At 43.0% G+C, this 14,412-nt stretch overlaps 1 protein-coding gene and 1 non-coding gene across 6 annotated transcripts in view; one reads left to right on the top strand and one right to left on the bottom strand.

Annotated features, from left to right (window-relative positions):
• The window catches only part of TEX2 (testis expressed 2), a 120,137-nt gene that overhangs the window by 1,273 nt on the left and 104,452 nt on the right, over window positions 1-14,412 (bottom strand). For 2 of the 5 annotated variants that reach the window (XM_004374213.3, XM_023729346.1), the window contains exons 9-12: window positions 13,204-13,329; window positions 11,593-11,802; window positions 9,330-9,450; window positions 2,282-3,779 (exon numbers count right to left, since the gene is read on the bottom strand). In XM_004374213.3, the coding sequence (XP_004374270.1) occupies window positions 3,657-3,779; window positions 9,330-9,450; window positions 11,593-11,802; window positions 13,204-13,329 (580 nt within the window). In that variant the 3' untranslated portion in view covers window positions 2,282-3,656. Of the gene's footprint in view, window positions 1-2,281; window positions 3,780-9,329; window positions 9,451-11,592; window positions 11,803-13,203; window positions 13,330-14,412 lie in introns of those variants that run through there. The other 3 variants (XM_023729349.1, XM_023729347.1, XM_023729348.1) reach the window with 3 other exon arrangements.
• On the top strand, window positions 12-143 carry LOC111820189 (small nucleolar RNA SNORA76). The gene has a single exon (XR_002823732.1). It is a non-coding gene; the product is annotated as a small nucleolar RNA SNORA76 (small nucleolar RNA).

Here is a 14,412-nt window from a genome sequence, read left to right as displayed (position 1 = left end):
TTGTCGGCGACGCGCTGCCTTTGAGCCCCCGCCGCGCCTGCATGTGGCGCCAGGGGTTAAGCTGCAGCGCCAGAGCATGTGCTCACGCATAACTGGGGCCGCCAGCTCTCTGAGGACGGCCCTTTTAACCGCGAGCGACACGGCGGCGGTCCAAGCAGGCCGCTGGGAGAGGGAGGATGTGAAGTTTCTCAGGAGGTTGTTAGGATTTAGGCCTCAATCCTAAAACCCAGAGGTGAGATGTCTTAGGGAAACGGGTGGGGATAGTAGGCTCTGCTGCTTATTGTGCTCTGCGTGTGTGCCCGATACTCTACCCTCCCCGAGTTGCACAAGGGCGCGCTATAACGGCACCGTGTGTCCTGAGCCGTCACCCTGAAAGAGACATGCAGTTTCAGTTTAACGCGGCATGGGATGGTCTCTGCTGAGAGGCGGGCGGGGTTGAGACTTGGGTTTTGAGCAGTTTCTTAGGGCATGGGGTGCTTGGCAGGAACTGGCTTCCGTCTTGAGCTGCCAGTTGTGCTTAACTCATGTGGCCAAGGTGTAGCCACGACCTATTTACAAAAACTACCACGCATGACAAACTGCTTACTTGAATACTTGGCCAAGCAAGCGTCCGATGCTTCGGGCTGATTAATCTGCTCAGTTAACCTGACCAGCTGACAGCCACAGGGTGGTTGTGAAGAAGTAGATTTTATGCACAGGTTGGGTACAAATTAGGCATCTAAACAATTACCCAGTCACTAAAAATTATCCCCATTATGCTGCTGGGCTCACGTGAAATACGCATCAGCTAAGTGTAAGGCAACGCTTGATGACGAACAAGTAATGAGGCCTTTGATGCCTGGGTATTGAGTAACTGGAAAAAGAAAAGCCCACTGACATGGAGTCGATTCTGGCTCACAGGCAACCCTACAGGACAGTAGAATTGCCCACAGGGTTCCCAAGCAGTGACTGGTGGAGTCGAACTGCCAAACTTTAGGTTAACAGCCAAGTTCTTTACTACTGCGCCACCCAGGCTCCTGATAACTGAAGGCACCCCAAATTAACAGGATTACAAGGTGATTAAAGGTTTCAGCTGGAGCCTTTGTAGGGCAGGATTGCCCAATTCTAAATTTCAGAGACTCAAATGTGGACTGAGGATAATAGCACCTGTTAAGTGCTGTTGAGTCGTTTTTGACTCATAGCAACCTTCTGAACAACAGACAAAACACTGCTGTCCTGCACCATTACAATCGTTGCTGTGTTTTGAGTCCATTGTTGGAGCCACTGTCCATCTTGTTGAGGGTCTTCCTCTTTTTTCACTCATCCTCTACCAAGCATGATGTCCTCCAGGGACTGGTCCCTCCTTGGTAACGTGTCCAAAGTACGTGAGACAAATAGTACTTAACCTTATATAAAAGAAGCCCTGGTGGTGCAACAGTTAAGTGCTGGGCTGCTAATCCAAAGGCTTACTGATTAGAACCCGCCCGGCTGCTCTGCAGCAGAAAGACTTGGCGACCTCCTGAAAAGATAACAGCCTACGAAACCTTGTTGGGCAATTCTACTCATTCATACGAGGTCGCTGTAAGTCGGAATCAATTCGACTGGCAGCTAACCACCACCACTTTAAAAGGGTATGGTCAGGACTACCGAATGTGCTGATCCACAGCAATGGGGTAGTGAAAGCCATTATTGGCAGATAAGACTTCGGTAATTCAGTGGTAGAACTCCAAATGCACGTCATGCACAGCCACTGCCTGTCCTGAGTGGAGGCTCGCTGCTGTGATGCTGAGAAGATTTCGCCAGGGCTTTAAAACTAGGAAGAAAGACCTGGTGATAAGAAAATCAGCCAGTGAAAACCCAATGGATAACAATGATCCAAGCCACAACTGATGGGGAAGGTACAGGACCAGGCAGTGTTCGTTCTCTTTTGCATGGGGTCCCCACGAGTTCAAGGCTGACACTGTGGCAGCTAACAACACTGGCAGCTGAGGTCCCAAGTGCCTTGTGTTCATTGTCACTATTATCAAAATAGGATTCAGCAGAAATAACTTAGGTGCTTATCTAGTATTTGACATGAGATATTTATTTTGTGAAACGATGCAAGCGATTTGTAAATCCCCACATACTATTTGATTAAGTGCAACAGGGTACAGTCATGTAATCTCTACACGGTAGTGCGTCTAGTCCTTTGCCTTTAGTTATTGCACAAAGATTAAATCATAAAAGACCACTGAATAAGACACGTGGACTCCTGACAGGTAAATCAGGCTACACAATGAGAAATGAGAATAGTACACAGACTGGAATGGTCAGATAATTTTAAGTCAAATGTTTTAATGGTGCAATGAAAATAATCCAGTAAGGTTTCAAATATATTTTCTCAATATATTAATTTCTTTAAAGTCATGTTCAGGCAAGGTGCTATTTAAAAAACCACTATTGGCTTTGTCCACAGATGTAAATTATCAAAAGTTACTCAAGGTAATTTTGACGTCAAATGCAGTTTTAAATAATAAAAAAAATTGTTTACTTCTCAAAGCAAATTATACAATTAGAGGGAGCCCCCAAACTTGTAAACTAAACATTCGGACACAAATGCACAAAATCAGCTTGGCCACATTAAGGTCATATTAGGTTTTGAGACATGTAGTGTTTTGATGTTGAGCAAACTTTTGGTCTTGACTCTCATAATTAAAGAGCAGTTCTCCATTTTGGCCATCGGAAAAGGAAACTGCCCACAAAACTATCCCAAACTAATTAGATAACAAAGCATTTGGATTCCTATATGAAATATCCAGGAGCTGACAGGAAATGCCAGATGGAAAGACTTGCTTTCTCGCCCCACCCCGTCTTTATGAGGGACAATCGGTCATTGTGTAGAGTGGCATTTTCATGTATGCTCATGTCTCAGGAGAACATTCAGGATTAGTTACAAACCAAGTGATTGTACCTCACTGGTAAAAGGCTTAGGATGGTTTGATCACACGGCTTTGCCTAACGTTCACATCAACTCCACCATCTCCACCCCAGCTGATAGTGTTACCGTGCGTGTATGTTCTATGGCTACTTGCTTCCAAAATGCACAATATGAAAAAAAGTAAGTTGCTAGGCATATCTCTTTACCACCAATGAAATGGCTCATGAGATTTCATTCCCCACTACCACACGCATCACCACACTGACATTCTCTGGAAGTGTGAAGGGCTGCAGTTGCACATATTAACCGTAGAAGTGAAAAAAAAAAAAAAAGTTCAGTTGTGCACTGGCCGCCTGAGGAAAAGCTTCGGAGGAGTCGAGAAGGCAAGGAGAAGCCTTCCAGTTGGACAGCTTTGCTCTTAATGTGCTCTTTTGCTGCCACAAAAACTGGTAGACTTAAAAAAGCCACGGTGTGAGTCAGCCGTAACTTCTGTAACCTGTGGTGATACTTCTGCAGTCTCCTTTGCCCAGAGTCAAAGCTTTGCAGCAGGCAATCCAGACACCTGTCACTGGATGCGTGGAATGACACCTCACAGTGGAATGGGCGCTGGCAGGCAGAGGGCAGAAGCAGTTCTTTGAAAAACAGCAGCTGTGGCACGAGTGAAGGCCAGCGCTACGGCACACCTGGCAGCCAAGAACCTCACACCGGGAGGCACAGCTGGCAGTCAAGAACCTCACACTGGGAGCCTGGATCTCACCCATCACAGCTGATCAGCAGCCTCCACAACTGGGTCTTTCAGGAGGCAGGAAGTGGAGCGTGGGTCCATGGCTGAGTGCATTATAGGGATATAAACATCGTCCATGTTTGGCATGACAAAAACTTTCTGTAGAAAGAAAAAGAACAGCCAGGGAAGAATGTTTTCTCAGGATGTTGCTCTCTGTTCTATTACTAATGTTAGGCTTTAGATGAATTTTTAAAAATGGTATGAAACAGTTTTCCAAGATGTTCCAAACTAATTCCCCTAACGTATTTTTTCTTCTCTTAATTTAGAAAGAGATGCAGAATCACCATTTCAATACATGAGCAGAAGAACTCAATAAATCAGCCCTGAGGCAGAAGCAGCCTTTGATCTCATGCACACGTAACAAACCTACTCATATGAATTGATAAATATTTAACAACATTAAGAGAACGGGCTTAAGCGACTCACAGCATTTCCAAATTACTATGTCCAGAACACAAGTGAATTTATCCATTTCGCTCCTAGCATCAAAATGTAAGCTAACTTTTTTTAAACCAGAACCACACAAGCTGTCTGAAAGAAATCTCACTATAGCCAACAATCGAAGGATAATCATTGATTGACAGCAACGGTGCTTTGCCTCTGTTCACAAACTGATTTTATACAAGTGAATTTTGGCAATGCACTCAATCTTCAGTACTGCTCTCTTACAAAAGCATAAACAAAGACAAGCAAGTTGCTGTAGGAGGGAGGCAGCAGTTATCCTTCAGCTTCCTAACTTGCCTCAGAAATACCAGGCACGAATCTGCTCCAATTTCTGCAGTCTGACACTGATCAAACATGCAATCAAGATGCACTGATAATTGCTGGTGATTGGAATTTGAAAGTTGGAAAAAAAGAAGGAACAGCAGTTGGAAAATATGGCCTTGGTGGCAGAAATGACGCTGGAGATCCCATGATAGAATTTTGCAAGACCAACGACTTCAGCAACAACAACAATCTCTGCTTCCTCTTCTTTTTCTCCTTATACCCGACACTCCTAAGTGGAATGTTGTTAGGTGTCACTGAGTCGGTTCCAACTCACAGTGACCCTAGGTACAACAGAAGGAAACACTGCCCAGTCCTGTGCCATCATCACATTGTTGCAGCCACTGTGTCAGTCCATCTCATTGAGGGTCATCTTCTTTTTCACTGACCCTCTACTTTACCAAGCATGATGTCCTTCTCCAGGGACTGGTCCCTTCTGATAACATGCCCAAAGTACTTAAGACAAAGTCTCGCCATCCTTGCTTCTAAGGCGCATTCTGGCTGTACCTCCTCCAGGACAGATTTGTTCGTTCTCCTGGCAGTCCATGGTATATTCAGTATTCTTCACCAACACCATAATTCAAAGGCATCAATTCTTCTTCAGTCTTCCTTATTCATTGTCCAGCTTTTGCATACATATGAGGCGACTGAAAATACCATGGCTTCAGTCAGGTGCACCTTAGTCCTCAAAATGACATCTTTGCTTTTTAACACTTTGAAGAGGTCTTTTGTAGCAGATTTGCCCAATGCAATACATCGTTTGATTTCTTGACTGCTGCCTCCATGGGTGTTGATTGTGGATCCAAGTAAAATGAAATCCTTCACAAAATTTAATCTTTTCTCTGTTTATCATGATGTTGTTTGTTGGTCCAGTTGTGAGGATTTTTTATTTGCTTTACAGTGAGGTGTAATCCATACTGAAGGCTGCAGTCTTTGATCTTCATTAGTAAGTGCTTCAAGTCCTCTTCGCTTTCAGCAAGCAAGGTTGTATCATCTGCATATCGCAGGTTGTTAATGAGTCTTCCTCCAATCCTGATGCTGTGTTAGTCTTCATATAGTCCAGCTTCTCGAATTATTTGCTCAGCATACAGATTGAATAGTATGGTGAAAGGATACCACCCTGACACAAACTTTCCTGATTTTAGACCACGTAGTATCCTATCCCCTTGTTCTGTTCGAATGACTACCTCCTGGTCTGTGTACAGGTTCTTCAGGAGCACAATTAAGTTTTCTGGAATTCCCATTTTTCGCAATGTTATCCACAATTTGTTATGATCCACACAGTCGAATGCCTTTGCATAGTCAATAAAACACAGGTTAAACATCTTTCTGGTATTCTCTGCTTTCAGCCAAGATCCATCTGACACCAGAAATGATATCCCTTGTTCCATGTCCTCTTCTGAATCCAGCTTGAATTTCTGGTAGTCCCTGTCGATGTATTGCTGCAACCGTTTTTGAAGTATCATCAGCAAAATTTTACTTGCATGTGTTATTAATGATATTGTTTGATGATTTCTGCATTCCATTGGATCACATTTCTTTGGAACGGGCATGAATATGGATCTCTTCCAGTTGGTTGGCCAGGTAGCTGTCTTCCAAATTTCTTGGCATAGATGTGTGGGCGCTTCAGTGTTGCATCCGTTTGTTAAAACATATCAATTGGTATCCTGTCAATTCCTGGAGACTGGTTTTTCACCAATGCCTTCAGTGCAGCTTGAATTTCTTTTTTCAATACCATTGGTTCTTCATCATATACTACCTCCTGAAATGGTCGAACATCAACCAAATCTTTTTGGTACAACAACTCTGTATGTTCCTTCCATCTTCTATTGATGCTTCCTGTGTTGTTCAATATTTTGCCTACGGAATCCTTCAATATTGCAACTTGAGGCTTGAAATTTTTCCTTCAGTTCTTTCAGCTTGAGAAATGCTAAGGTATTCTTTCCTTTGGGTTTTCTAACTCCAGGTCTTTGCACATTTCATTATAATAATTTGTCTTCTCGAGCCGCCCCTTGAAATCTGTTCAGCTTTTTTATTTCATCATTTCTTCCATTTCCTTTAGCTACTCTACGTTCAAGAGCAACTTTCAGAATCTCTTCTGACATCCATTTTGGTCTTTTCTTTCTTTTCTATCTTTTTAATAACCTTTTGCTTTCTTCATGTATGATATCCTTAATGTCATCCCACAACTATTCTGGTCTTCAGCCATTAGTGTTCAATGCATGAAATCTATTCTTGAGATGGTCTCTAAATTCAGGTGGGACATACTCAAGGTCATACTTTGGCTCTTGTGGACTTGTTCTAATTTTCTTCAGCTTCAACTTGAACTTACATATGAGCAACTGATGGTCTGTTCTGCAGTTGGCCCCTGGTCTTGTTCCTGTTGATGATGTTGAGCTTCTCTATTATCTCTTTCTACAGATGTAGTTGATTTGATTCCTGTGTATTCCATTTGATGAGGTCCATGTATAGTCGCTGTTTATGTTGTTGAAAAAAGGTATTTCCAACAAATAGGTCATTGGTCTTGCAAAATTCTATCATGCGATCTCTGGTGTCATTTCTATCACCAAGGCCATACTTTCCAGCTACTAGTCCTTCTTCGTTTCCAACATTTGCATTCCGATCACCAGTAATTATCAATGCATCTTGACTGCATGTTTGATCAATTTCAGACTGCAGAAGTTGGTAAAAATCTTCAATTTCTGCATCTTTGGCATTAGTGATTGGTGTGTAAATTTGAATAATAGTTGTATTAACTGGTCTTCCTTGTAGGTGCATGGATATTATCCTATCACTGACAGTGTCGTACTTCAGGATAGATCCTGTTCTTTTTAACAATGAACATGATGCCATTCCTCTTCAATTTGTCATTCCTGGCATAGTAGACCATATGACTGTCCAATTCAAGATGGGCCATACCAGTCCATTTCAGCTCACTAATGTCTAGGACACTGATCTTCAAGCGTTCCATTTCATTTTTGACAACTTCCAATATTCCTAGATTCATACTTCATATATCCCACGTTCTGATTGTTAATGGATATTTGCAGCTGTTTCTCATTTTGATTTGTGCCACACTGGCAAATGAAGGTCCCAAAAGCTTTATTCCATCCATGTCATTAAGGTCAACTCTACTTTGAGGAGGCAGCTCTTCCCCAGTGGTATTCTGAGTGCCTTCCAACCTCAGGGGCTCATCTTCTGGCACTATATCAGACAATGTTCTGCTGCTATTAAGGTTTTCACTGGCCAATTTTTTCAGAAGTAGACTGCTAGGTCCTTCTTCCTAGTCTGTCATATTCTGGAAGCTCCACGGAAACTTGTCCACCGTAGGTGACTGTGATGGTTAAGACTGTGTGTCAACTTGGCTGGGCCATGATTCTCAGTGTTTATATGTGATCACTCCCATGATGGAATCTGCTGTGAGTAACCAATCAGTTGAAAGGGAGTTTCCTTGGGGGTGTGGCCTGCATGTGAATATAAGCAGACGTTCTGGCTTTTTTGCTCCATCTGGATCCTGCGGCTGTCTCCTGTTCATCTGACCTCTGGTTCTTGGGACTTGAGCTCTCAGCTTATCTGCCAATCTTGGGAACTGTCAATCTTCACAGCCTGTGAGCAAGAGCCCTGGCTCTCTGACCTGCTAAGCTTGGGTTCGCCAGCCACTGCGGCTACGTAAATTGAGAGAAGCCTCTATCCTGAGAAGAATTGGGACATTCCAGCCTCTACAATAGTGTGAGCCGTTTCCTTGATATAAATCTCTCTCTATCTATGTTTATGTGCTTTACTGGTTTTGCTTCTCTAGAGAACCCAGCCTAAGACAGTGACCCTGCTGGTATTTGAAATACCGGTGGCATATCTTCCAGCATCTTAACAACACGCAAGCCACCACAGTATGACAAACTGTCAGATGATGATGTAAAAGGGATGATCCACCCAAAATCCTAATGTGGGATCTAGGGAGATAAGAAAGGAAGTAATTGACAGCATGGGGCTTTCTCCTACCTAGGTTGAAAGTGCTTTTCCATTTGGTGATTATTAACTTTTCAGAAATTGATAATCAGCTATGTTTAATCTCTAGCTTTTAAATAATATTACTTTCTAAAGGAAATAACCCAAAATCTACCACTGCAAAAATAATGTGGATCTTCTTCAAAAAGTGAAATTTATTACAGAGTAAGTAGTTTGCTAACCTATAAAAACCTCCTTGAAAGATAACTGTGCCTCAAATATCTGATAAAAATCATTATTTGATGGAAATAGCTCATCTCAGGGCCTCGGCTACATTGCTAGTAGCTTGGGTGGCAGAATGCAGAAAACAGTGAAACAGGCTTGGAGAATGAGCTCTACATTATAAGCTACTCAGGAGAGGGACCAGGCCTGATTCATCTTTGGACTCTCAAGGTAGGTGGTACCTGGCACACAGAAGGGCTTCAATGAATGTTTGCTGAACTGAAACAAGTGAGCAAGGTCGGTACATTAAGGACAGAGAGCAACTTCCCTGACTACAGGCTGGCTGCTACTAGCTCACAAATTCCTGGCCCCATACTGGGAAACACACTGTCCAAAGAGAACCCTAGCAGGTGGAAGGGTTTACTTTGCTTCAAAAGGTCTTATTGAGAACTGGTATATGACATTCTTCATTTTGCTCTTTGATCCACACCTTTTAGTTTTCCTCTGAAAACTACTCAACAGGGTTCTGTAGATGAGTTTCAGAGCTTTTGAAGCTGTATTTAAAATTTTATTTGTATGTTTGGCCATATGTGCACTTTTCTAGATAGAAGGTCCCTTGGATTCTCAAAAGAAGATCCTGACTCAAATGAAGTTCAGCACCTGTTTGCCCAGAAGCTTTTCTACTCTGTGAAACACTAGACAACACAACAGGTTTACCTGAAACTCCTGCTCCAGTTTCTTCTCTATCCAGTCTGTCACATGAACTAAGGTCACTTCTCTCTCTCCAAGTTTTGGCCGAGCTTTTAGCTCCACATATGGCGGCTTCCGGAAACCATACCTTTTTGAAGAAGACAAATAATAAACACAACCACTTTTAGAAGCAAAGAAAGGAAGTAGCCAAGTACTCACAGCAAACATTCCTCATTTATGTAGAGTTTTATCACGATTTAAAATGTTCTCTTGTTCTGAAAAATCTCCTCTAAAAATAATTCCACATGGCAAGTGTGAGCTCCCTGTGGTCCCTGGATATGTTCAGGGCTGTGATGGATTTGGGAACAGGTCTGGCAAACTGGGACAGCCAGGAAAGCACCACTAGAAAAGTCCATGACCTGGTCATTGTTTTTTGGTTTTTGTTTTTCCTAAAATAGCAATCTCCTTTTTTCCCTATTTTTATATAAGTAACATATGTGTGAAAAGGAGGCCTGGTGGTGCACTGGTTAAGCACTCAGCTACTAACTGAAAGTTTGGCAGTTCGAACCCAGCAGCCACTCCTCAGGAGAAAGATGTGGCAGTCTGCTTCTGTAAAGATTTACTGCCTTGGAAGCCCTATGGGGCAGTTCTACTCTGTTCTATAGGTTTGCTATGAGTCGGAATCACCTGGACAGCAATGGGTTTGTCTGGTTGGCTTAGCACATGTGTGCTGCAAAAATAAGCTATGCAAGCATATAAAGCAGAAAGAAAAAGACACTGCCACTGTCAGATCTCACCCCAAGACAGGACCGCAGAGAAGTGGGCTCAGTTTCTACTTGTAATAAAAACGTGTAAATAGATAATGTTCTGTAACCTGCTGTTCAGCCACATATTTTACGCCTTCCCAATGGAGCGGGTTGGCACTCAGGACTGTGAGCATTCAGACAAGACAGTGTGTGCTTTCCAACTACCTAAAAACTTCAGTCTTTCACAGATGACTATTTTTGTAAAATACAATAAAAATGTCAAAATGCAATACAAGTTTCTAAACACTCTTAATACCTATAGTTATTTTTTTGTTGCGCAGTGCAAAAGTTCAGCATAGCTATCCTAGAGGCCTTTCAATGTTACTAAGAATTCAAAACTTAGAAGTAAAGGGAAGGAATGTTGGATCAACCCTTCCTATTTAAAAAAAAACAAACTTTTTTTTTAGGTTTGGAAGACTATACATGAAGGCATTAACATTAGATATTTATGGATGGCACGATTACTTTTGTTAAATCTTTTTTGTTGTTGGCAATCTTTCTTTTTTACAATGAAAATATTTTTTTTAATAAAATCTGAAAAGGTGATTTTATTTTTGTTTTTACTGGGAACCACCACCACCATCATCAGATGGTTAGTCGATTCAAAAATCTTCGTCGGATCATTCCTCCAAACGCTTCTGAAACACCAAGGACACTGAACGACGGAGCAGGGCTGTATTCCCATGACTGCAATGAGGTCTCTTACGCAATTGCTGTATGCACTTATGCCCATTTACAGGACTTGGAAAGTAAATTTTAAACTGAAATCCACAGTTAGTGATTTTCTTCTGTTGGACCCATGAATAAGTGATTTCAGTGATTCTCAACCCTGGCTTAGTTCCACCACCCCTGATTCCTGGAGGATGGACCAGGCATATCTGATTTTTAACAAGTTCCAGGTGATTCTGATGTGCAGCTGGGGCTGAGAACCACTGCTTCATCACATGACAGCTCCTTGGCTATACTTCCTATCATAATTACTGAGCAGACATGCTCCTGCCTCCTCAACATCCAGGTCTTACTCAGGGAAGTCTTCCCTAAGCCTGCATGGGTCATCAACACCTGTAAAGAGGGGTTGCTATGAGAACTGCACCTATATTACAGGGTTGCTGTGAGGTCTGACCAGGTGATGCAATTACAATCCAGGCCAGGCAGAGAACAAGGGCCCTACCAATAGCAGCTGGTACTACTGATGGAAGAGTTGGCTTTAGAGAGGAGGAAGACCAAGAATAGAAAGAGCTTATCCCACAAACTTTATGTACTGACCTGAACGTTCCCTAACGAGATGAACCTTTAAATGTGAATTAGCCACTCATGGAAGGAAGCAGAATCAGATTTATAACTAACATTTAAGGTTTCATGAAAAATGTTTGAAAGGCCCAGGAAAAGGTACTTTCCATAATCTCAAGGTTAAGCAGGCTGGGACTTTTATAGTCACTCAACAAGGGGAATCATTTGCCGTCCCTGAGGGCCCCACTACGCACCAGATCCGGTCAGTTGGGGGTGGTGGAATGTTGACCGCCAAGGTTCCTTTACATTCTTGCACTTCAACAGTTAGCAGCAGGGGTGTGTTGGAAACTTCTTCAATCTTCTTTTTGATGAATTCTGTCTCTGTTGCTTTTTGGAAATATTTTGACTTGGTTATTTTATCTACAAATCTCATAATCTTACTTGTTCGATGACCTCCAACATACCTTCAAATGAAGAACACAGATCATTAGTGTAAATTTTGCTCCTTCTCAAACAAAAACCTTGTGGCTTTTTTACGCTAGGCTAGAGTTTGTCAACCACAGTACTAATGACACCTCAGTAATTCTTGGTTGCATAGGCTGTCCTGTGCACTGTAGGACATTTAGCAGCACCCCTGGCCTCTATCTACTACCTGTCAATAGCATCCCCCAGTCATGACAATCAAAAATATCTTCAGACATTGTGGACCGCTACCTTGGAAAAAGTGTAAATGTCAGACAGAGCCAAGTCTTGACAATGGAGAGTTGGACAAAGTCCTCAGGTTGCAGACAGAGAAGGCTTTTCACCCACGTCCCTTTACAGCACTCAAACACTGTCCTATTAGGGAAATAGCTCACCGTCACCACCCAGCAAATACTAAATCATGCTGCCACTAACAGGTACACAAAATAGTGATTAACTGACTGTCTTTTAGTTGATGCCACACCGACTCTGAGTGGCGACTACTTTTCAAAGGACTTAAGAACTTTTAAAGAAAAATGCTACATCAAGCTGATGTGCTAACGGACCAATCAGTGAGTTTTTGTTATCAGGTCATATCTACCATAAAACTGCCCTAAGAAGATATTTGCTTTTTAGAATTCTCCAGTTCCAGAGTGTCAGGAATAGTATGTCTGTGGGGAAAAGTAATCATTCTTAAGAAGGTCAAGCAGCTAGATTTTCAATAATGCATTCAAACTTTAGCACGAACTCCTCAAACGTCTGGATTCTCTTTTCATCTTCTGTGAATCTCCAAAGTGAACAGGCTGATATTTTCTTATAAAACTTCTGAATCACCTAGCTTCTTTATAATCATAGTCTCTTCAACTCACTTTAAATACTTAGAGATCTTTACAGAGAGGCTGTTTAAGTACTTTGGTCATTCTACAGTCTAAGTCACCGGCAAAGGGAGCCCCCCAAATGAAGTTCATGACCCATATGTTGTCGAAATTGACAAAAGAAATCATCTGAATGTCTCAGCTTTGTAGGAACTAGCAGCGCAGCAAAAGCCAGTGCCACCTGGCTGAAGGGGAGTAATGCTCCCGGCCGACCACCAGGGGGAGGTGTTGGGTAAACTGTGCTCCTGTGAAGACCCGGATGTGCTCATAATAAACGTGCCTTTCGTCTTCTCTATTATTTACTCAAAGGGCAGGAGAAAGCCACTTTGGTTGGGACCTTCTTAAGCAAGGGAAGTTATACAGGTCTTTTTGCTTTGGGGACAAGAATTTAAATAAGCTGCTGACACTTGGTATTAGTACAAAAAATATTCACTCAGTGTGAAGGAGGAAGGACAAGGGAGAAAAAAGTCTCACTTCCAACTTGCTGCCCTGGCCTCCTGGGGACCCCAGACGCTCTGACCCACTCACCCTTCACTCCCCGGGAGGAGCTGTTTTTCTCCCCCACTGGGCTCTGGGGCATCATCTTCGTCAGAGGAGCCAGCGCTGGAAGATTCCTCATCGCTATCGGCCAGACAGTATGCTCTGGGCCTGCAACTGAACAGGGGGAGAATCACCACCATGCCTGCTCATCACTCTGCTTCGAAAGAACACACACACACACACACACACACACAAGCACTCAACCACAGTGGAGTCAAGATATAACTGCTGCAACACATTTTATCATTCTCTTCAACCCACCCATAAGGGAAGAAGCTCAATCCAAGAGTCCTTGGACTGGCATTGTTGCTTGGGAGACTCTTCAGTGCCAAGTCCCTTAACATGAACACAGGGGACTTGGGCCTGGAAGAGATTGCTTGCAGCATGCGTCAGAAGGACAGGTGGTGGTAGCATGATACAGTCCACGCAAAATGCAGTGATTTCATTAACAGTGCAGAGGTAGCTGGGGGGTGATGAGTGGAAAGAACGGATGGCTGCAAGGGTGAGGTGACAGCTTATGTTGGAGAAATGACTGCCCCTCGGCAGATGATGATAAGGATTTTCAGGCAAGTGCTTGACTCTGGCTGAGTTCAACAACACTCATGCCTTCCTGGCTTACTTACCCCAAAGTTAGTTTTGACCCAAGACTCCTTCCTAGCAAAAGTTCATACCTTACCCCACACCTGAGGGTCACAGAAAAAGCCACCAACCACAAGGTACAAGTCTCAAGGGACTCTAGGAAGCAACTGACATAGGAACCTAGGAACCTTCTAGAGAAGTAAATTTAAAGACCATCTTTTTACTAAAGTAATAATAATAAAACACCTCATCTGAGAACAATGTTCCTCACTGATCCTTCCAGGCTGGACACTTGGTCTGCAGTGGCATGGGGCTTGCTGGAAATGCTCAGGGTGCCCCTCTGAGAGGCACTGAGGGCTTCTTGGTCAAGCTTTTGCCGCACTGGCAGAGCCCATCTCTGAGGCCCAGAGTCTTAACTGGGATGAAATGAGTAAAGGACAGAGTAGTTTCTGAACACTGTTAAGCAACCAATGGTCACTAAGCAGAGGCTAGGCCTTGTATTTCTGACAAGGACAAATTACTCAGAAGATCAAGGCTGTGGAGCTCAGGTCCTAGCTCCCTGCAGCTGCGATTCTTTTGTTTTCTCTGATGCTGTCCCTGGGCCACCAGAAGCCCAAT

This window comes from Trichechus manatus, unplaced genomic scaffold (assembly GCF_000243295.1).
Source record: "Trichechus manatus latirostris isolate Lorelei unplaced genomic scaffold, TriManLat1.0 scaffold00028, whole genome shotgun sequence".
In the NCBI taxonomy this organism is placed as follows: domain Eukaryota; kingdom Metazoa; phylum Chordata; class Mammalia; order Sirenia; family Trichechidae; genus Trichechus; species Trichechus manatus.
Note: the sequence above shows the minus strand (reverse complement) of the source record. Positions and strands in the feature narration are given on the sequence as shown.